This window comes from Anas platyrhynchos, chromosome 3 (genome assembly GCF_047663525.1).
Source record: "Anas platyrhynchos isolate ZD024472 breed Pekin duck chromosome 3, IASCAAS_PekinDuck_T2T, whole genome shotgun sequence".
Classification (NCBI taxonomy): Eukaryota; Metazoa; Chordata; class Aves; order Anseriformes; family Anatidae; genus Anas; species Anas platyrhynchos.
In genome coordinates, this window is record NC_092589.1 from 12,856,878 (window position 1) to 12,880,585 (window position 23,708).

At 51.0% G+C, this 23,708-nt stretch overlaps 1 protein-coding gene across 2 annotated transcripts in view; it reads left to right on the top strand.

Moving 5' to 3' along the window:
• Positions 1-7,986: 7,986 nt before the first annotated feature.
• SPRED2 (sprouty related EVH1 domain containing 2) overlaps positions 7,987-23,708 on the top strand; it is a 59,733-nt gene continuing 44,011 nt past the window's right edge. Inside the window, exon 1 of one of the 2 annotated variants that reach the window (XM_027453405.3) lies at positions 7,987-8,505. In XM_027453405.3, the coding sequence (XP_027309206.1) occupies positions 8,459-8,505 (47 nt within the window). In that variant the 5' untranslated portion in view covers positions 7,987-8,458. Of the gene's footprint in view, positions 8,506-10,439; positions 10,597-23,708 lie in introns of those variants that run through there. The other variant, XM_005018146.6, reaches the window with a different exon arrangement.

Below are 23,708 nucleotides of genomic sequence, written 5' to 3' on the forward strand. Positions count from 1 at the left end.
AATTAAGGTGCTAGTGGTATTGCTCCTCATCCATACCACCATACAGGAGAAGAAACATTTTCCCTGACAGTCTTCATTAAAAGAAACACACAGAGGTAAACAAACAATTCCTCACACCAAGCACCACCAGCCTGTCTCTGCCTACCAACCAAAAAAACCTTCACACCACAAGCAGCCACCAGACCTTGACCTTGAAAACCAGGTGGAAGAGGAGCTGGGAGGCAAAGAGCATGATCCACCACATCCCCAAGCCCTGCAGCTCCCCGGGTTGCTCCGGCCAGCGCCAGGCTGGGTTTTTGCAGCCGCACGCGTCCTCAAGCCAGCAGGCACTCGAGGCTTTCTCACCCAACTTCCATGATTCAGAAGCTCGCAATCCTGCGGGACGTGGGTGCTTCCCTCGCGTGGGACATCTGAAAGGCCAAGCCTTGCTCATCCTCAAAATTACACGCGGTGTTTGGGTATCTTTCATGTCGCAGAGCAAATTCCAGCCTGAGCGCCTGTGCTGCACCCCTTTACGGTGTGTTTTAATTTAGGCCTCTGTGATGCAAGACCCTGGAGAGTGTGTTTAAAATTGAAAAGGCAACTGGCCCTCAACACTAAAGGCGCAAATACGATACCACAAAACACTCTCTGAAGGGCGTGCCTTCTTCAAACACACCTTCATTAGAAAGATTAAAATTCAGAAGAGAGACGGTGTGTGTCTTACAGCCATTATTAAAAAAAAAAAAAAAAAAAAAAAAAAAAAAAACAAGTGGGGGGAAGCATTATAAGTAGGGATCTAAGTTTAATTCTTTATCCAAGTTGCATGTTGGCACAAGTGCAAAGGAAAGGGCTCTTGTTTAGGCAGCAAAAAACATTTGAAGGTGAAAACACTTCTTTGGATGGCAAGAAACGTGTTTCATCTGTAGAGAGTTATTTTAAAACTTGGAAATCGGGACGCAAAGAATTTTTCCTAGGGTGGAAATGCACACTGGAGCGCGTTTACTCAGGACACACCAGGCAGGGGATTACAGCCGTGTACAGCCTGCTGGGGTGGCTCTGCACCAAGGTTTTGTTTTGATCCATGCTGATATAAACTATGGGAAGAGAATGAGCAGTATGGGATTTAGGCACCAATCAGTCAGTTTTACTCCAAAATTCTCCTGAGTTTGGAGCAAATCCTGGTATGTCTCAAGAACATGTTAGAATATATTTCTGTCCTTCCTGATAGTAAACTACAGGGGAATGGAGGTTTTTGAGGTGACTTTAATACCACTTACAGCCCAGCAATTAGGCACATGTAAATGAGCACGGGGACTCGAGCGCTGGTGGAGGTTTTCCTGTCCTAAATGACTCCAAATGCTCCTGAGTCTGACTTCTGCTGACACCTGGGCATCTCCTCATGCTCTCATTTCTCCTGCTCCTCTCGTCCTTATCGAGGACACCGAGAGATATTGAGGACAATTAGTATATAAGACCACATGAGCTCTATCAAAAGTAGCCGTGTGTCATTCATGACCCGGGTAATTATCTTTTCTCAGCATCTCATGTTCCTTAGCGATTAGCTTCCCCCTGACACTTGGAAAATACTGGTGAGAAAGAAAATCCTGGAAGACGGATTTTGAGGCCCAAAATCCGGACTGCCATCTCCCGGCCTTTGATCAGGCCACTCGGTTCGCTCAAGTCTTCTAAGAGAGCTTTCACGTTTATGACTTTCTTGGAACCAGAACTGTCAAAGAGAAGATCCAAAGCTCTTCAGGGCTGAGCAAGAGCCAGTTTATAAGCAACTTTTCAATGTCATGGCTATCCAGAGCACTTTTATGAGGCAATAAATTAAATACTGTTGGTGCAGCGATGGTTTTGGTACAAGAAGCAGCCATTATGTGCTAGGCAATCTGTACAGGCCATGCGGTCGGGTTAGTTCTGTCACTCCTTGACATTTCCCAGGAGAGAAGCAGCAGAAAGGGAAAGGTAGAGGAAGAGCCCAACCTGTGTGATAGGTATGATGAAGGCAAAACCAATGACATTAAGAAAAAAAAAATATCATCAGTCACCAAAATGCTCCCTAAGCTCCCAAATAAAAGGTGACAAAATGCTTATAAAGCCAGAGAAAGCTGCCAAGTTGGGGATGCACAAGAAGCTAGATGTCTGGATGCTGCTGAGCCCTTGGTCTTGGTGCCCCCAGAAGCACGGGGCAATTCAAAACCTTTCTGAAACTGTTTTGCTGAGGTTGACATCCATGTTGAAGACGTGCGACCCTGACCACGTGCCTGATCCTTGCATACACACGTGTGCTCCTAATGCCATCAATGGGACTTCTCTGATGTGTGAAATTGGGGGGAGGACAGGAGTTTGCCATAGCCACTTAAAGTACTTTATGGTTAAGTAAAACACAAGGTCTCTGCTGATGGTCTGATCCTGCTGCCACTGCCTTCGGTGGGGCTGAATCAGGCAGTTACCATCGGAGCCGTGTGCCTCCTCCAGTACAAACCACCCCTCTGGCCATACTTTGCAGAGCTGCAGCCAAACAATTATCACGTGCTAGAAGTACGTGCAGGAGGGGATGAAATTCTCTCTTCCTAAACATAGCTTTCAGCACATCCATTTATGTGTAAATGCTGGGGTTTATAGGCTTGAAGAGAAAAACAGAATCAAAGGCAAATGTTTACCTGCCACGGGTCTAGGAGGTCTCCTTCAGAATCCCCGAAACATAAACCAAATACTTCTGAGTATGGAAACAAAGCCCATTTTCCAGAATAGCTTCCATTTGCAGTTTTTCAGCAAACTCTGAATACTTCTGTCACAACACCCCCTAAATTAACCCCCACTCCTCACCGTGCGCAGTTTTGGCACGAGAGTTATTAACTGCAGAAGGAACAAAAGCAGCCCTTCAGCCGCCGCTTCAGTACCCCGATGCCTCGGATTGCTTTTCCTCTGCAGGCCCGAAGCTCCCATAACCTGGATTTGCAATTCCAGGCTTCCTTAATCCCGACAGCAAAATGCTGCTGGAGATGCGGCTGGCGGTAAGCACATGAAAGACTTGCAACCAGTCCCTGTAAATGGCAGCACCTGGTTAATAACCACACAGCGAGCAGGGCTGCGCGTCCTCCTTCCCTTGCAGACAGAGCTGGGATACAGAGCGGAGCGTATGTGCCGTCCCAAAAGATTTGTGTGGGGTGACTAATGACTTCTCCCTTTAGAAGTGGGCAGGGAAGCATAACATGTTCGTGATTACAAGGACATAAAAGGAGCGTGTGATTATTTTTCATGGGAATTCTCGGGAGCAGCGATGCAAGCCTCTCCGAGGATGGCCAGCTGAGGTATTGCTCTCTGCAGGACCGCTGACCTCTCGCCCCAATTCCTCGGTGTGTGCTGTGGCTTTAGCCCTGCCAGAGCCATCCCGCAGCATATCGGGCTAACCATCAGCTTTCTGCAGCCTTAGCTGCCCACCTCTGGGTGCTGCCAGGGCTCTCACAAGCCACGTGCAGTATTTGCCTAGCTGGAGTTGTTCTGAGGATGCTGACAGAAGGAAAAAGAGCTGCCTGGAGAAGAGGGTGGCTTGTTACCCTTTGAAATGAAATATTGGTGAGCATCTGTAAGGGACTGCGTGGGTCAGTGTCACTGAGGAGGGCTCGGTTAAGGAGAAGACATGCAGGGTACGTATGGCACTTGGTGGACTCATTGCCCCATGCACCATAAGCCTCTCGATGTGGCTGCTGAGGCTGACCAAAGAACCTCGCAGTGCAGGAGGTACAGAAGGGATGGGCTCTCATCAGCTGTGTGACAAAGGCAGAAAGGCAGCTTTGGAGTGAACTTTGGGAACAGGAAGGCGACTTTCTCACAGGCAAGCTCCTGAAGGGTTCAGGCCTAATTCAAATAATCCCCCGGGAGGGGAGAAGGAGGTGTGCACAGCTCCGACGTCTTTTCCTGATCCATCCATTTTTGTGCTCCCTGAGGACAGATTATTTGGCATCTGTTCATCCAGCTCCCATGAGAACCTGGAAACAGCTGCACCATAAATGCAGGAAGCTCCCAAGGGTGGAAAGGCACCTTGAGGGCAGGGCAGCCCTTTCCTGGTGCCCAAAGTAGCCCAGCTTTAGGGCCAGCCCCCTCGGTTACCAGCACATCCGTGACAGCAGCAGAGTTTGTGCACGCTCGTCCTTCGATGTGGTGGGACAGGGCACACGCTGAGTTGGGAACAGCCAGCAGCGAAGCTCTGCTGGGGAGCCCCCAGTGCTGTGTGAAGGTTTTCCTCCCAGGCACTCATCCAAAAGATGTGAAAGAAGTTCAAGAAGCAACCGCGCGCCCATCTCTTGTTCAGTCCACACCAGGGACTCAGCTCCAGGAGGGCTCCCAGCAAATTTCAGCTGGCATCACTGTGTCCGAAGGAAACCCTCCTGCCAACGCTGCTGATGCCATTCTGTCACCAGGGTGAAATTTGAGGGGGGGTGAAGCTCTGAACTCAAGATCAGAGCACTTTCCTGCTATCTGCACCACAAAGACAATGTGTCATGTGCTTATGAGATTACAATTTGGGTTTGTTATCATCCCCTTATATCAAAAGGAAGTTATGCACACAAAGGAAACACCAAACCATCGCGTCAGGAGGGCTATAAATCACTTACTGCTGTATATTAAGAGGACATCAGAGAGCCTGTAGCTATGAAAGGGTTTTGAAAAGCCCCCTTTTCCTCACAATCACTCGATTTCAATAACCCTTGCTTTTATTTTGGGAGAGGGTGAAGGAAAGCACAGGGTTTAGTGAATACAGCAGTGAATGAAACTAGGGTTGTCCCACGTGTGGGACTCATGGTTGACTGAGCTGGTTGATGGCAAGAGTTGGTGGATGCCATCCTGGCCATCAGGACGTGGCTGTTGTCCTCAGGTGTCCAGAAAGGGCTGAGCTCCTGCTCCACCTCTTCCTCCAGCTGAAAGCACCAAGCTGCTCCTCAGTTCGGTTGTCTCTTTTATTTAACCTGTGAGCGCTGGGTCATTTCTGAGACCTCTGCTCTCCTTCCACATTCTTCCCTCCCAGTTCTTCTTCCCTGGTCTCCAGCTGTACCGAGAGGTGCATCCATGCGGTAGGAAAGAGATGGCATAAGCTTTGTCAAGATAAAGAACATTTTCTGTCCCTAGTAAAACACATCATATAAATAAATTAAAAAAAAAAAAAAGGCCCAGAAAATGGTGGTTTTCTTGCTTTTTGGGTGAAGAAGTCTGTTTGGCAGCAAGGGTACGTTTCTGCTCTCTTGTTCTGGTCTTACTGTCCTTCCGAAGAACATCCTGGGAAGACTGCAAGGAGCTCTCTAACTCCTGTTCCCCTGGCAGCTACCCGAAATCCTTGCAACAATTCTCTAAACCGCATGCGGAAATCCCACTCCTGCTGAAAAAAAGCTTTGTATTTCCTAACTCTGCGACCTACCAAAATGTGTCAGCTCTGAAAGCTTTCAAGCTGACTGCAGACATTGCAGATTGTTTCTGCAGCTCTTCTGTTCTGAGACGTTATAATGGGGGGGGGAAACACGGATGTTATCATTGCTTTTAAAGGATGATCGCTGCTCAAAAGAATTATTGGGGCGGGGGGTAATTGTCTGGAGGATGGGGTGAATCAGGACTGACAACTTCCACTCCTCACTCATTCAAAGTCACAGAGTGAGTCAGAGGAAAAGCCACTGAAACCAGCACAGTCAACAAGGTACCGATATTCATATCGAGGTTCCTACTTCAGCTGCGTGGAAGCCTTCAGCTCTGAGGTTTGAGAGGCAAGAGCACGGGAAGGCAACGGGCTATGTTGCAAGCCTGCAGTAAACGCCATTCTGAACTCTGTCCTGCCAAATTCCAGCGCTTCTCACCTAAAATTAGTGTCAGCCAGGAGCGTAACAGCCCTTGGGGAAGTCTGTTTTCAGTCCAGGCAGAAGCAGTGTCCATACACCTGGTTGTCTGCAGCAGATGAAGTCTCACTCTGCACAATGAACTTCCCATTCAAATACGAAGCGCAAAATATTCATAGCATGCAAATCATTATCACACAGAAGGTGCTGTCTTGAAGCTCTGCCACCAATGCCTAATTAATTGCAGGTACCGTAACGATCCCATCTCGGGGAAAGGCTGTTCACTGTGTAAGCAGAATCTCTGTATGCAAACAGTGCAATGCACGAGCAGAAATCGCACCTCGGAGAGCCCTTTCATTCAGAAAAATCAGTGCTTTTGGAAGCACTGCTCTCAAGGACCAGTACAGCAACCTGAATATTCGAAAAATAAAATCCAATATTTGTCTGTACAAACAGCATATACGTAATAACAAGAGCGCTGTACAGCGAGAGAAATTGTTCCAGGAATAAACAGCTTAGCAGCACCCAAATTAGCATGACAGTGAAAGCAGAGATCAAATGTGAGATCTTGTAAATCCACAGGAAATGACTCAAGAAACTAGATCGAGTAAAACTTCAGCTTCTGTATCTCAGGCGCACGGGCTTCTCCCCACGGTGACCAACGTCCACGCACACAAGGCAGAACACATTAACGCACGCTCAGCTCAGAAAGCCGAGCTCTCCAGCATTAACGGGGCCGCCCGGCCCCCAGCCCTCCTCAGGGGTATATGCGCTATGATGGCCTTTTAATTACATGATTGCACCCTGGCTGTTTTGTTTTTTTTTCACGTAACTCTCCCCTTAGCCTGGTTCTGCGGGAGCTAACAGCTGAACGCCGTGCTCCCCACCGACCCCTCCGGCTCAACACGGAGATGTTTGGCATGAGAGATATTAGGGAAGTTGGAAGCCTGTGTAGTCTCAGCATCGTTTAGGGGGGGAAAAAGATGGGAGGGGGGGAAAAAAAAAAAAAAAAAAGGATGTGTGTGCCAAATTCATTACATCTGGTCTTCTACGTTCCTGCCATTTCCTTGCCCCCAGCCGCTCCCTCTTGCCCGGACATTTCCTTCCACTGCCAGCACAGCTCTGCCAAGATGTTTGTCATATCGTTCTGCTCGCAGGGTCCTTGAATAACTCTCCAAAATAATAACAGAGGTCTTGGGGGGTGTTATTAGCCAGGACCGTTTAGCGGATCCAGCAGCGTAACTCCCCAAAGGGTGCACAGGTTTGCATAGCCCGCGGGGGTCCAACTGTGCTTGGGTGGCAAGGGGATGGTGGCTTTGGCACCCAAATGAGTATGCCACGGGCTGCTGAGGGAAAGGGGAGCAGGCTTGCTCCTCACACATCCCACAGCGTTAGGGGCTGAACCTCTAGTGACGAAAACGATGTTGTTTTAAGGTTACACCACCACGAAGATGTGGGGTCTGGTACCACGTTGAGGGATGTGCTGGTGCTCCTCGGGGGTGATCACCCATACAGAAGGCCCCAAAGCTTTCTTCGTCTCTTGCTTGCCGGCAGCCCACAGACTTTTTTCCCCGCTGAGTTTCCACTTCTGTTCCTGAAAAGAGAATCGCCACCGCTCGGAAACTGAAACCCACCAGAGCAGAAACGCGCTTTCCACCCCAAAAATCCAAAGGCCCCTTCCAGGCCAGGACGTGGAGGATCAGTGAGTGGCTTCCCCCAGGACCTGCAGCCCTGGATGTGGTGGGACAACCGAGCGGGGTGGTGGCGGGGGGGGGGGACAGAAGCGGGGTGACAATCCCCCTGTGTGTGTGTGTGTGTGGCGTGGGGGTGGGAGGCGAGGCCGGGGGGGGGGTTTCTCCTCATCCACCGAGTGCAGGGCTGCAAAACCCTCGCGGGGAGCTCGCCCTGCGGCCACCTCAGCACACCCAGGGGCTGCAACCCGCTGCTGGAGACCCCCCCCCGGGGCCCCCCGCCGCCTGCTCCCCCCTGGCCCCGCACCCCCCAGCCGGAGGGCCGGGCCGGGGCGGGCGGAGCGGCGGCAGGGGAGGCGCCAGCAGCAGCAGCAGCGGCAGCAGCAGCGGCAGAGGCAGCAGCAGCAGCGTCTCCTCCTTCCTCCCACCGCCTCCTTCCCTCCCTCCCTCCCTCCCTCTCTCCCTCCCCTCTCTCCCTGCCCGCCCGGCTCCGGCGCTGCCCTGCCCGCTCCCGGCGGCCGCGGCCGCTCCGGCAGCGCCGCCGCCGCTTCCTGCCGGGGCTCCCCCCCCCCCCATATAACCCCATAGAGCCCCACAGAGCCCCATAGCGCCCCATATCTCCTCCCGCTCAGCCTCCCCGGCCGCTCCCCCGCCATGGCGTGAGCGCGGCCATGGGGCCGGCCCGGCGCCGCCGCCTGCCCCCGGGCGCTGCGCCGCTCCCCCGGGCCCGCACCCCGCGCCGCCGCCGCCGCCGCCGCGGCGCCTTGGCCGCCTCTCCTCCTCCTCCTCCTCTTCCTCCTCCTCCTCCTCCTCCTCCTCCTCCTCCCGCAGCGCGGCCGTAGCCCCGCACCCCTCCCGGCTCGCCGCCTCCCCTCCCGCGCCGTCGGGCCGCGGCCTCCCCCGCCATGTGAAGCGCAGGAAGATGCGGAGGCGCTGCCCGGCCGCCCGCGGCGAGGGATGAGCCGAGACGGGGAGAAGATGACCGAGGACGCCTACCCAGACGAGTGAGCGGGGACGGGGACGGGGGACGGGGGGGACGAGGGGGGGGCGGCCGCGGGGCTTTTCTACCCATTTTTCATTTTTTTTTCCTTTTTTTTTCTCTTAATTTTTCTTTATTTTGGCTTGATTTGTCCCTTATTTTCCCTTATTTCTTCTCTTATTTTCGTCATTTATTTTTTTCCCTGATTTTCCTTTATTTTTTCCCTTATTTTTCCCTTTTTTCTCCTTATTTCCCCTTATTTTCTCTCATTTTCCTCTTATTTTCCCCTTATTTCCCCTTATTTTCCCTTAATTTTCCCTTATTTCCCCTTATTTTCCCTTAATTTTCCCTTATTTTCCCCTGATTTTTCCTTATTTCCCCTTATTTTCTCTTATTTCCCCCTTATTTCCCCGTATTTCTCCTTATTTCCCCCTCATTTTCCCCCCCTATTTCCCTTTATTTCCCCTCACCTTTCCCTAATCTTCCCTGATCTTTCCCCTTCTTTTCCCTCTTTTCCAATTATTTCTCTGTATTTATTGGGGGGCCCCTTTGTTGACCCGGTGCTGGGACCCGATCTCTTCTCTCCCCCCCCCCCCCCCCCTTTTCGTTCCCCCCCCCCCCCCGTGCTCGGACACTCACGGGCACGCGCTCGTGCGCGCGCACAGCCGCCATTTCGCGCTCCCCCCCGCGGGCCGCCCTCATTTGCATACCGCCCTCTTCATTCATAAAAAATAATAACAGCACCCCCCACCCCCCCCCCCCAAAAAAAAAAAAAATCAATTAATTAAATAAATAAATAAACCGGAGGCCACCCCCAAAAAAGAAGGGGGGGGAGGAGCCCCGGGGGGGGAGGGGGTTAAAGGGGAGTGGGGGGGGGGTGTAAATGAGGACCCCCCCCCACCCCCCTTAATCCTAAACCCTGGAGGTGGGTGCAGGGGGGGGCTCTTTGGGGCTGCTTTTTTTCTTTTTTTTTTTTTTTTTTCTTTTTCTTTTTTTTTTTTTTTTTTTGGTGGTGGAGGGGGGAGAAAGGGGGGGGCCACGGAGCCCCGCCCCCGTCCGCCGTTTTGTGAATAGAAGGCGGCCGTCACATGACGGCGCATTCATAAATCCGGTAACCGGCGGCCGCTGCCTGCACCCAGCACCCCCAAAATCCTCCCCAATCCATCCTACACCCATCCCCAATCAGGATTTGGGGACCCCCCCCCCCCACTGTGCGTGAGCGCTCCCGGCCCTCCCCGCTATTAACCCCCCCCCTCCTTCTGCGCCTCCGAAAAATGACTGACACCCCTGAGAAAAAAAAAATAAATAATAAAACCTAACAAAAAATTTGCTGCCGAATTGCAGGGCCGGCCTCTCCTCGCAGCTCTTCCTCCTCGCCAGAACATCGTTCCTGGCTATCTCTTTTTCGGGGTTTGACAGTCAGAGAAATGAGTCACCGCACGCAGGACTGGTGCGGTGCCAAGCGCCATAGGATGTGCCGCGCGCGGCGAGAGGGCTCCTCGCAGGGCTCGTAAAGCACCGCGGAAAAAAAAAAAAATTGTGCAACCCCGGCTCCGTCTTAGGGTAAAGATTTAATTGCTGGCGTGCGCCGGGCTTGTGCCTTAACACCCACCGCCGAGCTTGTTTCGGTGCGATTCGCCGTAGAGGTGTCGGTGGTGAGGGAAATGGCTCCTGACTGCAACGCGTGTGTTGAGGGGAATTGTGTTTTTGGCACTTGTTAACGAAGAGGCTATAAATACATGTTTATATGTAGCTTCTGAAATTGTGGTTATTTTGAAGTTGGCACGGTTCTTCCAGGAAAAAAAAAAAAAAAAAAAAGTTGGGTTTCTCTCGCAGATTGCCATGACCTAGCTGGCTGGAAAAACGTGGTGGACTCGCTTCCGATAAAACCCCTCCGGTCCTCGGTTTGCTTCTCGGTTTCATTTCTCAAATCGGACAGCGGAGAGAGGTGGGCCCGTGTACGTGAGCTGTAGAGCATGAAAGCAGAGCCGGTTCCCTGTGGTGGACCAGAGCTGGTGCTCGCTGCGCGTGGGCATCGCTGCACGATGCTGCTGAGCCTCCATCTCGGGGGAGGAGGCTGCCCCAGCCGCGTTTTTGCACGGGCCTCGGCGCAGAGGTGAGTGTCAGTGTGGAGCAGCGAGTGCTCAGCTTTCTTTTTATTTAATTGTAGGCTGCAGTTCCTATTAGAATAAATCCTCCTCGCACGTGCCGCCTCGTTAAGTTTCGTGTCCTTCCTGTGTGTGCCGGGAGGGAGGATCTCGCACTGTGCTTCTCCTGCTTGCTTTGCTGCAGAAGCAGAGCAGGAGATGGGGAGCGATGGGCTGCTGCTGCTGAGCCCCCTTCCTGATACCAATTTCCTTGGCGAACAGAGTCAGTCCACATCCCGAGCAGCTTTTAGGATTGCTGCCGCCAGCACCGTGGAAGCGCCGGGCCCGTCCCGGCACAACCCGGGCCGTGATGTTGCGGGACAGGGTTCGGTGTTTTAGGTACGCCACGCTCTCCTTCCTAAGCCCTTCCCCTCCGGCCCCGCATTGATTGATAGCGCTGCTGAAGCGAGTGACTCATATGTTGTTTTTCGTTTCGGCGGTGGGTGAAGTGATTTTTTTTTTTTTTATTTCTCCAATATATATGGCGTTAAAAGAAATAAGGACGGGCTCTCCTGATAAGTTTTCTCTAGCTGTCAGAACAATGGTAGGATAGCGTGCTATTTGCCCTAGATATCTGGCTTTAATTTGCATAGCTATTCTCATTTCACTGAGTGCACTGTGAGCAAATGTTAACAGCCAGATTGCAAAAAAAGGACCGCTGTCAGGATGCACTTTAAAATAAGTAAATTATGTGTTGTTTTTTTTTTTTCCCCCTTTTGTTGGCTTTTTTTTTTTTTTGTCTTGAGAACATCGCTATAATATGTTGAGTTTTGAAACGTTTCGCAAAACCGAGGAGGAGAAACAGGGCTTAGGATGCCGGAGACTCATGGGTTCCTTAATGACTGCACCATTTCCGATCGATACTTAGAGGTCGATTTGTCATTGCGAGGAGGGCGCCTCTTTCTGCTTCCCCGGGCTTCATTTCTGCTTCCCTCCCTGCTCCTCTCCCTTTTCGGGGCCGGGAGAGGGGATGATGAACGGGCAGCGTTAAAGCCGCAGGGCTGGGAGGTGGTGGGAGAGCCCGGGGCGGGCAGCCAGTGTCCCCTAGGCAGGTCACCGCTGTATTTCTGGTTACAAGTAGGAGTATTCAGCCGAATCGGAAGGCATAAAATGATTCAGTTACGCCCGAAGGCGGCCGGGCGCATCATTACGATGCAGGGTTCCAAGAAAGTCACAGGAAGTAATTAAATGGAAAAGGTCAGAGAACGAGGAAGTGGCGGTCCCGAACGCCGCCTTGCCTTTCGGGATGGAGCCGGGGAGCCCCGCGCCAGCCCAGCCGGCTCCCCCAGCCCCAGCCTGGCCGTCCCCGCTGGGTTTCTTTGCCCGCCCCAGCCCCGGCGCTGCGGGCTGGAAGCGCGCCCGCGCAGCTCCTGCCATACCCCGCGGGGCTTCTCGCCGTGCTGGGTTAACCTGGGGCATTGCGGGTGTGTTAGGAGGCAAAACACAGCGTTAGGTCGTGGCGGTGCTTCGGGGCCATGCATTTTCCCCCTTCCAGGCACAACTCGGGCTGATTTGTCTTTATGCTGGTTCCCCAATCCCACCTCCCATTGCCGAGCAGCATCCCCGTCACTTGCTCCAAGCACTGAACCCATCACTGTAGCAGTTTGCCCTTTACACTGAAAAATCTTTTTTTTTTTTTTTCCTTTTCCATTTTCAACCCACTTTTGCCCAATCCTGGTGATTTTTTTCTGTGGCTGTCAGAAGCCATTCATTCAGCTAACATTTTTTTCTTGCGAGCCTGAGCCAGGGAGGAAGGCATGGGACATACTATGTGTCATGACATTATTGCTCACAAATAGGACAGGAAATGAAGGGTTGCCAAAATATAACTGTTTATTTCTTGGCCCGAAAACATGGCTGTTTAAAATACTACATGTAAGTAGCTGCTTTGTTCAGTTACTTGGAGAACTTGCTGTTTATAAGGGAATAATAGCTCTGTCGGATGGAGAAAGGAAAAAGAAAAAAAAAAAAGAGGAGCTATGCTTTCTGCTTCTGTCTTGGAAACAACTTGAAAAGCAGCTATAGATAGAGGGATTTCTACAAGGGTGTTTGCTCGGTCAACATGGAGAGAGACCTGTGGGAAGAGGATTGCGTACAAGCAAGAGGGAAGGAGCTGGACTTGAATTCCTCCGTGGACTCAGCGCTTTAGCCCAAACCCTCAGAAAACCCCAGTCCTGTTTTCGACAAAGACAAGCCAAAGGAACTCGCCTTTGGGCCGGCGAGTGGGTTTTTCAGCGCGGAGCACGGGGGGCTGGCGATGGACGGTGCCTGCCCATGGCATGGATGCGGCCGGGAGCTGCTTCGACCTGTTTTTGCAGCGCGCTCTAATCTTGATCTGGCGCACCCTCTAGCGTGGGTTAAAAGGTAGGCTTTATCTGCCCATTTAATTAAATCCCCAGGCTGCAAACAAAAGTGTACGTCGTGCAGGGGAGGCTCTTTCTTAACGTGGACTCGCTTCGCTGGTAGCTGGATTGAAACCACAAAATTGTTTCCTTCAGGCCACCAAACCGCAGGGAGATGATGGTAATTGTCCTTCTTCTTCTGGACCGGGCTGGAAAACAGGAGCTCGGGAACGAGAGGCAACGTGACTGCTGGGTTCAGCCCCTCGTCACTTTAGTGCACGTTCTGGCATGCTTGAGAGGTTGGAAAATTCAATTTCCTTCCCTCCAGCAGAATAAGAATAAATGATCCTCTGGAGATATTAAACCTGGGAGGGACGCGCTCAGCGAACTCCGAGTATCGTTACGGTTCCGTAAAGGGTGCGGGCAGCCTTTACAAATGCCATCGCATTTGGATTCAGCCCATGGATGGTCCTGCAGAAATCAAGGGCTTGTGGCTCGTTGGCAAAGGTGCACCGTGTGCTTTCCTCGCTGCTGAGGCCATCTTTGGCCATGGAAACTGCTGCCTTCACCAACTCCATGGAAAAGTATGCATTATTTTCTTTTCCCACCCTTTCTTAACAGCGTAATTCTTGCAAGAGGTGCTTAGGAGTGGAGAGGGGACAGAGATGAATAAAACTAAAAGTACAGCTCTGGAGGGATGCTCTGTTTGCTGAGCGAAGCGTTTGATTTCTGGAGGACTTATGCTTCTGAAGCAGCGTGGAAATTAAAAATAAAATAAAAGTGTTTGGATGGTTTGTGGCACGAGGGTACAACCACCTTGTTTCTGCCCATGTGCGGTTGCAGGAGGATTTCTCATGGGTCAGATGTTGAAAGAAGGACCACGAAGTGGTGCTGGTGAAGGGGTGCTGGTGAGCCCCGCATCCCACGTGGTGGTCGGGATGGTGTCACGGGGGGGGGATGAGCCTGAGCAGTCCCCGTTTGTGCAGAAGGCAGGTGAGAAGCTGCTGCCCTGTACAGCCCTGCACCAGGAAGGGAGGTCTTCTCCCAGCTGGCCAGCGAGCAGAGCAGTGGCACCATCTCCAGCGCCTTGTGGCACTGACCCTTTCTCCCACGCTGGCCGCAGGGACACTCTGCTTGTGGTTTCTAATTCTCCTTGTTTGCTTTCCTTCTGTGTCCTGCCAAGTTTTTGTGAGTTTTCTTTTCCTTGCTTACCTTTCCCCAGCCCACATCCACCCCCCTGTTTCCTGCTCATCTTCCTTTTCCATCCTTTCTTTTTCTGGTGCTCGGTCAGCTGTGACACGCTGGCTCCCCGGGGCCGTGCCTGCCGGCTCCTCTCCACGTCCTCTGCCCCAAAGCTTTCTCTCCGTTTGCCTCTCGATGCCCCCCTTCGCGCCTCGCCCTCTGCTTTGGTTTTGTATCAGCTTTTTGGCACGGAGGTTGCGGTTTGGGTTGGGTTGGCATGTGTGGGTCTGCGTGCGCAGTTCCTACAGCTCTGCTTCCTTGTGCAGCTGTGCCGTGGCGTCGCGCTCGTTTTTGGGGTTTTTAGGGCATCAGCCCCACCATCGCTGTCGGTGCTGAGTGTCCCAGCAGCGCTCCCTGCCTCTCCTTTCCTGAAGCCAAACGCCGGCTGCCTCGCACAGCAGAAGTAGGTGCTTCACCTTAAAAGCAAGCTGTGTTTTATCAAAAACAGCATTACAAAGTGCGCTTTCAGGGCCTGAAGGATGCGTGTGCCAGCAGCCAGCAGGTTCTACCTGTTGCAGGAGGTCTGAGGGAGATTTAGCCCAAATTATTATTTTTGTCTCCGGTCTCCTTGTTCTTCGGCTCTTTGAATAACTTTCTTCTTTGACTTTCTTTGCTTGCAACTCACACTTCAAGGACTGTTTGCATTTTATTTTTTTTCCCCCCTTTGTTCTCGACTCCTACGTGTGCTGTAATCAGAGCAGAGATCTCAAGTCTGTCAGCTGAGCCCGATAGCTGATGGCTATTCCATCGAGGAAGGAAATTTCTTCTTACTGGCGAGCACGGGGAGGAGGGGTTACACGGCTCCGTAGCCAAACTCTTTGATTTCCCCATCATCTGCAATGTTTCCAGAAGCGGGCTGTGGGGCTGCTCACCTTCGCAAAGCCTGGCGAGGAGCAAAGCAGTGATTGCCATGGTGCTGGAGCCTGGTCCCTGCTGGATGGCACTTGGCAGGTGAGGAGCCACACAACCAGGGGGGATGCAAGCTGCAAATAGCATCCTGAGCCACAGACCTGAGCGATCCAACAGATGGGTTCATGCGTGGGTATCAACTGGCCTGCCACGTGTCATGACAAGACTTGGTACCTCTGTGTGTACATATCTCTAGGAACAAAGCTGTGTCTCTTGCTGAGAGCAGCTGCTTTTTCCGTTTTTTAACAAGGAAGGTGAGTAGGTCACTCTCATCCCTCTGCTGCTGACCTGCGGGAGGCTTGCATCAGTACTGAGACGTGTCGTAAAACCTGGTGTCTTTTGATCTGCCTCATGGGGAAGGAAGGGACGTGGTGCAAGCGCTTCTCTGCTTACAGGGACCTGTGTAGCCGTGTGAGGACACGAGGGTGGTGTGCACATGCACACGCATCCTGAGGAAACTTGAAATGCTTAGATCTGAATTGTGGTTTACGTTTGTCCTGCGTGGCTACGCGCATGACTTCTTTTTTCACTAGTTGAAAATGGGGCTGAAGGCTGGGCAGCTTCCCCCCCCCTTCCACACATTAAAATATTTAGCATTGCTTACCTGTTTGGCAAGTAGTTAGGAGCCAGATTAGTTCCCTTTGCAATTGCTGAAATGCAGCGGAGGTGTCTTGGCAGCAGTCGTGGTTTCAGGATGCTGCAAGAAATGACAGAGCTGCTTCCCTGCACGCTGGAACCTGGTGCTGCACCACAGCAAGCCCGTCACCTGCAGAAAGACTGAATTTCTGGAACGATGCAGGGACAATGAGCACATCTCCACAACTCTTTTTATTATTAGGGAGCTAGCTGGTGGTTTGTTGATTATTTTTTTTCCTTCATTTTCCACAAGTCAAACGGATGCAGTTACTGCAAGACCTGAGCAGAGCTGAGGAGTAAACTCGGCCCCTGCTGCAGGGCTTCTGTGTCCGGCGTTGCAAGTTATTTACAAACAGTCTGGTTCTTCAAAATTACACAGAGATCTGCGAGCTATCAGCCGGGCTCGTTCAAAGCACCCTCGGAGTTTATTTCAGCTGCTTAACTTCCTTTCTGCGCGCAGAATCCCAGGATGGCTGAGGTAGGAAGGGACCTCCAGGGGACATCTGGTCCAGGCCCCTGCACAAGCAGGGCCACCCAGAGCTGCTGGCCCTGGACCACGTCCTGTCAGGTTTTGTAGATCTCCAGAGAGACCCCACAGCCCTACTGGGCCTCACTGGGCAACCATGCCTGAAGGCAGGAGAGGAGGCGATGCCCCTGCTCGCCCTGTTGGCACAACACGACCCAGAAGAAAAGCCATTGCTCGGGCTGGGAGAGCAGGGTTTTAGGCCCGAGGGAGCCAAAACCCACTGCTCCCAAATCCCAGGAGAAGCTCCAACTGGCTAGATACAGAAAAATGCTGTGGCCTTGCAAAGCAAGCCAAATTTTCCCTGCTGGGGGATGAGCATTGAGGAGCCAGGGTCCAGCATCGGCCTTAGGCCGCAGCACAAATCCCTGTTTCAGAGCTGGTTCGGCTCAGTGATTTTATGTATACATTGAGTAAAACCCACCGATACTTCAGCGATGCATGCGTGTGCTTTGCTCTTTTCTCTTTTATTCTTAATACTGGAGATACTACAGCAAAAACTTCATCGCTGGAGATTTATGGCACTGCCAACATAATTCATCCCTGACTGAAACTTGGCGCGGGAGGCGTTGAGCTGGTCGCAGCCAGGCCTTTCTGTACGTCTTGTTGCTGGATGGATGCAGCTCAGTGGCTGTGGAGATGGAGAGGTTAGGGAGCTGTGAGAGATCTGAAAAACAGCGACGTTTGCCTTGCCTGGAGGACCTGCTGCTTTCCAAAAAGCATTTGGCATTTAGTTGTTGAACTAGGGGGAAAACTTAGTGCCCAACTTGCTTTCCGTGCTTAAAAACACAAATGAAAGGCTGCGGGATAATTAAACCACTAGAGCTGCTTAAGAGAAGAAGTTCCGTGTTGTGTTTTTTTTTTTTTCCTTTTCCCGCAAGTGTTTAGTGTTTGGGGATTGCCATGCTGCAGAAGAGTCCAAATGTGAAATGGCCTGAAGCTTATTAAGGAGCGCTGAAGATGAGCTTTTTTTTGCTTGTTGCCTGAAGAAAGCAAAGCGTGGAGTTAATGTGATTTAAAAGTACTATTAATAAAGAGGGGGGAGAAAGGGGTCTAGCCGCATTTTTAAGGCGTGCTTAAAAAGAACAAGTATTACATAGGACAACTTGACGATTTTTCCAGGAAAAACACCTCAACGAGAGCTGTCGTTTCTCCCTCTCTCGGTGACTCTGAGCTTGGCCCCGCTGACCTGGGGGGGTGCTGGTGAAAGCCCCAAAGCCTGTGCCCTTCTGGGGCCCTCTGGGGAAATTCGGGAGAGACCGGGCCGGGCTCCGGGAGGAGCGAGCGGCCTCGCGAGCGGCGGCAGGAAGTTCTCGAAATACCCTTTGTAAACACCGCATCCTGCAGGAAGAGCACTCGAGCCCAAATAAACCATTTCCCCCCCCCCCCCCCTTCTGTCTACGTACGCACAAACTCCACCAGTTTGAAGAGATCTTATCGGCCCGGCGATGTGCCTTTTTGCGGTAGTTCCCAAAACAAGCTAGGTGATAAATACCGGCGGTTTTCTCCGAGCTCTTAATCGCCTCTGCCCATGCTTTTACCAAACAGTCTGCGTCTCCCTTCACCGTAAAACTTCCCAGGTCAGTGGGCTCATCAAAAAGTGACCGTTTTTGGTTAAAATCCTTCCAAACGCAGCAGCTTGCTGCAGAGGTGAGCGGGAGGTGGGTGATTTCCTCTGCTCAACTTCGTGTGTGTGTGTGTACGGGGCGGTGCTCCCCCACCAAAAAGCTGTGCTTGTGCACATGTGGTACGTGTAGAAATGATTGCCAGGCAGAAGATGAAGGGGAGGCAGGGCAGAAAGAGGCTTTTTTGATGTCTGATGTCTGTTTTGTTGGTCCTGGGACTGCCCTGGCATGACGCTGGGCTCACTGCTGCTGTAATGCCTGCACTTGCAGTATGGTGAAGGTTTTACTGAACATCTCTTTAAAAATACTCTTGCCTTTCTCCTGATTTTGTTGGTAGGTCCCAGAAACGCTTGTGTACCCAGAGGCTGAGATGTGGCTGGGGTCTCCCAGTTTTTGAGTTGGTGCTAAAGTGCAGAGCTTCAAAACCACAGCCCATGAATGCAAAAGGTTATGGCTTTAAAAGTCTGCTGCCACCCACTCGTTTGGTTTGGTTCTGTGTGCAAGTCTTTAAAGAAGGTCCTCAAAATACATTTCCAGAGAGTGCAGAAAAGCCTCATTTCCACCTCAAGCCCCTCTAAGCAATGAAAGCCTGTTCCCCAAAGTTAGCGGCTGTGTGGATTGTTTCAGAAACAGTGTGCAAGCAGCACAAAGATCTGTAAACTGAAACATCAGAAGCCCTGGCTTTGACATTGTGTCTAGTAGAAATTATTTCTAGCGGCTCGAATTGCTGGTAGGGCTGCTGTCCCCCCCTCCTTCGCTCCGCTGTATCTCTAAGGAAGTGTGGGCTACCTTTATCGGAGTATTGGTGGAATAGCTTCCCCAACCTTTCATAAGGTCGGGTAAGAAAACAAACACTCCTCCTCATGGGAAGGAAGGGATGGGGAAAGAAGGGTGTTTTGTGTACACTTTCCCATTCATATTTTGAAAAGAAAATATATAAACTTCAGGAGTCAGGGCCGCCTCGCTCGTGCAATGGTAGGAGTTGAGCAGGAGAGCCTTAATTGCTTTCTCAGTGCTGACTTTAAAAAAAAAAAGAAAAAAGAAAAAAACAAAGCCAGAGCGGAAAAGCAATGAGCAGGAGAGCACTTGCTGCTCTGCTTCTGCCTTGGTTAGACAAAATGTACTTCAAGGTCTCTGGTGACTTAAGTGATATAATGGCTGGCTGCTGATCGTGGATGTACCTAGGGTGTGCGTGGTGGCTGGGGCTGTGATGACGCAGACAATTTTGTGGCCTTTGTTCCTGCACTTAAACTGTGGGAGTTCAGTAAAACACAACTTCGCTGCAAATTTCTTATTAAGAAAAAACAGTTAATTATTACTAGACTGTTTCCCTCTTTTGCTTCCTCTCTGCTGCAAGAATAGGAGGAATAACTTTTCGCTAGACCATTTGCAAGGTTGTGATTCTACCGTTTCAGATATACTTGACTGCAAGACAAATAGCTAAACCTGTAGGTGTTTTTAGAAGGATAAAAGTTGCTTTGGTTTATGTGCTAGGGTTATGAATGGTTGAGGTGGGACTAGAAATGAGTGTCCCCAGTCAGACCTTCTCCAGCAGATCTCGTGTCACCCATGGGGAGCGCTGGCTACCTGCTCATGCTGTCGGTATTTAAAGCAAGTATTTTTTTTTTTTTTGTCCAGGTGTCCTAACCTTGGGCATGCAGCAGGCCTTCTTCCACAGTTCCCTCCTTTGTATGAGAAGGGAAACGCCTAAAACCCGGCAATGCCCAAGTGTCCACAGAATCGGCGACAAACAAACACAAGTTAATGGCTGCAGTTCAGGATAGCTGCCTCCTCTCTGGAGAGCGCTTTTGCAGCTGCAGCAACTGCTTTTACTCTGTACACAAAGAGAAAAGCATCGGCATCATCCTTGGGCTCGGTGTGTTTTGTCTCTGGTGGGATGCTGAAGTCATTTCCTTGTGTGCGTGCCACCGGGCAGATCCGTGTGTCTGCCCTAGAGCAGCTTGTGTCCGGCCTGCAGGACTGCTCTCACAGCAGCTTTTGGAGGTGAGCAAGGCTTCCTTCTGGTGCTTCTGGCTCCTCTTGACTCGAGGAACCTATTTCTAGAGAAAGCAGAGCATGCTCAAGGACGCCTTACTCTGGCAGGTGACGACATAAGGCATGTGCAGCCTTATTCCAGTACAGCTTACTGGGACTCGGTAGAGTACAGGAGCATCTTGAAACACCATTAGGTGTTTCCTGGAGTCGTTCCTTAGCCAAATGCACCACCCGTTCTCTTGCCATGCACTCATGCAGCGGGAGCTGAGAGCTCTGCATCTGCAGAGAAGCAACCGCTGCCCTGTAAGCAAGGGTGGAAGGACCCGGCTGCTTCAGCGAGGGGGTTGTGGAGCTGCTGTCTCTGATCTGTCGTCTATGGAACAGTTGGAAATAATATCTAACATACGGTGCGTGTCTCAATTAAAGCCAAAAAGACTCGTTTAATGGACTCGCAGGGGTCTAGCTGAGTAGTGCTGCTGGTTCTTGCAGGGAACGTGTCTGTGCCTGGAAGAGGTTGTCTCTTCGGATGATTAACGTCAGCTGGCCTTCAGCGATGTGCTCTGAACCGAGCATCAAAGAGAGATCCTTCATGTCCTCTCTCATCTTTTCATGAAAGTGACAGGCCAAGTATTAGGATGCCTTAAAAAAAATATTTGGTAAATAGCTACCAGCATTGCTTTTTAGTACAATTAGTACTGGATTGTTCTGCAGTGTATATGGAAAAAAAAAACCTCTCTGTGTGTAACGGGGGCGGTAGGGAGGGAAGGGAAGGGGGGGGGATGGCAGAGAAATCTGTTGACTTAATTGGTGATGGGTCAGCAGAAAAAATACTAATGTACTGATTGATTCCAGTTCGTGCTTTTACAAACTGCTGTGATGTGAACCTAGACCAGCTGGGTCACCCTTTGCTTTAAGGGCCATGGGAAGGCGGTGACTGGATTTTCTTGGAGCGGTGGAAGTGAATCTTCTTTGTGTCTGCAGATGGGATTTTCCGGTGTCAGATGGCGTTCGGAGGCACGTTTTTTTCCCAGGTGCAGAGTACCTGGCTTTATTCCTCCCTGTTAAGCCGAGCAGTGTGTTATTTTCTGGCTACTGGCAGCGTGAGTACCCAGCAGGACAGCGGGGATGTGCTGTTGACTTCAACCCCAAACCTCGCTCAGGTGTGTGTGCTGTAGACTCGTCCTTTTCCTTTGCACAGCTGGTGCCCCCCACATGTACGACACCCACGCAGCTTCATTCAGGTGGCTCCACAGGTACAGCGACAGCACTTTCATGTGCTTGCTTCTCAGCGCTGAGTTTCTGTGGTGTTAGCAGAGGAAACCCAGTTCTGCTTTCTGTTGTGAAGCGCAGTGGGGAGCGTGAAGTCCTTGGGTAAGGGGGATGCAGTGGGTTTAGCTAGCTGTCCCATGGAAAGAGGCTGTCTTCAAGAAATAATCAACTACTCTTCTGAGCTGTTGTTTTCATGGGAGGAAGGAATAAGTTACCTCCTTTCTTGCGTTTCTGCATGTGGTTTTGTCGGTAAGAGCCTTCTGCTGCTCCCTGAACTTGAGAGTAAAGCCGGCTCCTCGGGATGGCAGAGGGAAACTCCGTGAGAGCCCTTTCCAGCTCCTGTGTTGAAATGCACCGTATAAAAGTGCACTTGTACGCCGTGTTATGTGAAGTGACTGTGCTGTACACAGCCTTAAGCAAATAGCCAGGGAGAGGTGACCGAGGCATGAAGGATGGCTGGGGCTGGCGGGGAAAGACACGCGGCACAGAGCCCACGGTGCAAAGCAAACAATGAAGGGAACAATGACACGTTTTAAAACCTCACACTGTGTTAGGAGAAGACTGACTGGTGCCAAAAGCTATGCTCGAGGTCTCTTGAAACAAATACAGAACATGGAGAGAGGCATGTTATTAGGGAGAATACTGCTCTGCCCACCTCACCTCTAGAAGGAGTTTGGGGTTATCTTTGTCCTACCTGAGTGAGGTCCCCAGCAAGCTCCCTGCTGAGGTTTGTGAGGGTTTAGGCTGGGTTTATGCGTTGGCTTGGGTGGCCGTCTTCTGAAGGAAAGTGTATTCAGCAAAGAGAACAACCGATAGGAAAGAGATTTTCTTAATCCATAGGCACGTTTTCCTCCTACATCACGGGTTTTGAGACGCTTGAAAATGATACCCCGTTATCAGTGGGGGAAAAAAATAGGTTTGACACTTAACTTCAAATTGTGGACAGAAAATACATCCAGAATTTTAAAAGCCTTTTCTGGAGGAAGTATCCTACAAGCTCCAGGGAAGTCCTTCCTATGGATTGCAGCTCGCTAGGTTGGTGGATGGCAGAAAGCCACGTCGGGTTTTCCTTGCATGGAGCCAACGGGCATGTGAGGAACTTGAAGGCTGAATTTGGAGGGCTTGTGCATTCACAGCTTCTGCATGCTCTTGCCATTTTATATTTAACTTCTACTGACAACTGTAGACCTCAGATTTGGGGAAGGAAATACCGAAAGGCTAAAATCCAGTCTTTGTATATTCATTTTATTTTGGAACGTCTTGAATACAGGAACTTTCCTGCAGGAATGTGGCTTTGTCATTCATGATCTAATTGAAATGCTAAATATACTAACCTCTTTTGTGCTTAAGGAAAATATTTGCTGCTATATGTGGTAACTTCCCATTGCAGGTTAGCCTTGATTTTGTCAGCGTGGCTTGTTGCAAAGGTCAGAAGGCGGTTACTGTCTTCCGTCCCATCAAACACACGGAGGCAAACATGGAAAAAGTCCCTCCGAGGCTGGTCTTTGTGGCTGTTTGTACAAAAGCACACGCCAGCCTGGCACAAGGTTGTGAGAGCTCCAAGACAGGTTTGTGATGAGCTCCCTCGCTGTGTCGGTGCCTGATTTTTTGCGTTTCGCTGCGCTAGCACGGATGCCTGCTGACTGATGCACGCGGGCTCCGAACTGGTCCTTATCGGACCGACGTGGTGTGGTTTTGATTTTCTTGATTCATTTCTCTTTTGCGAGGCAAGTGGTGAAATAATTTGTTTCGCAGTGGGTACGGAAGACGTGCATCATCAGAAGTGGGGTGGACTGGGTAGCTCCGAGCGTCGTTGCGTGGTGCAGCAGCTTGGCATTACGTCTCTACGGCTGTAGCTCTGATTTTGTGAATGTTTCATTTTTTGTCATTAAGCACTCCTCTGCATTATGGATCATGCATTAATTAATCCGCCCATGTCATGTGTCAGGGCCGGATTGTGGCAGAGCGGATTTTTATTTTTATTTTTTTCTTAGTTAGGCAATGTGCTGGAAGCATTCCTCCTCTTGGCTGAAATTAAACCTTCTCCCCACCCCGACCGACTCTCCCACCCATGGACTTCCACCACGCGAGGCATGAGAGACATGCAGAGCGCACCGTAGGTTGGCGCGGTGTTTCAATTAACTATTAAATGCTGTAGCTGGGCATACATCCTAATTAAGCTTGAAGAGCCTGCTTGCCCCTAGGTGAATAGGAAGCCTGCCCTAACAAGCACTGGGACACCAACCCCCAAATTACCCTGTATTAAAGGAAAAGCTTAATTTTAGCCTTATAAATCTAAACAGACGTAGCGCCTTCTGCAGCCGATGGATGCAGGCCGTTGCTTTGCCAGCTGTTAGCAGATGGAGTTAATAAAACACCGTTCAGTGATAGTGCTGCTATTGGGAATCACGTAGGCACCGGCAGGCTGAGAAGAGCCAAACCCCAGCACTGCTTCAGGAAAGCAAGCGAGGAGCCACCTTGTTGAGTATGGGGGCTCTGGGCAAGGGAGGGAAGACCCCAAAACCTCAGGGCTTGAGGAA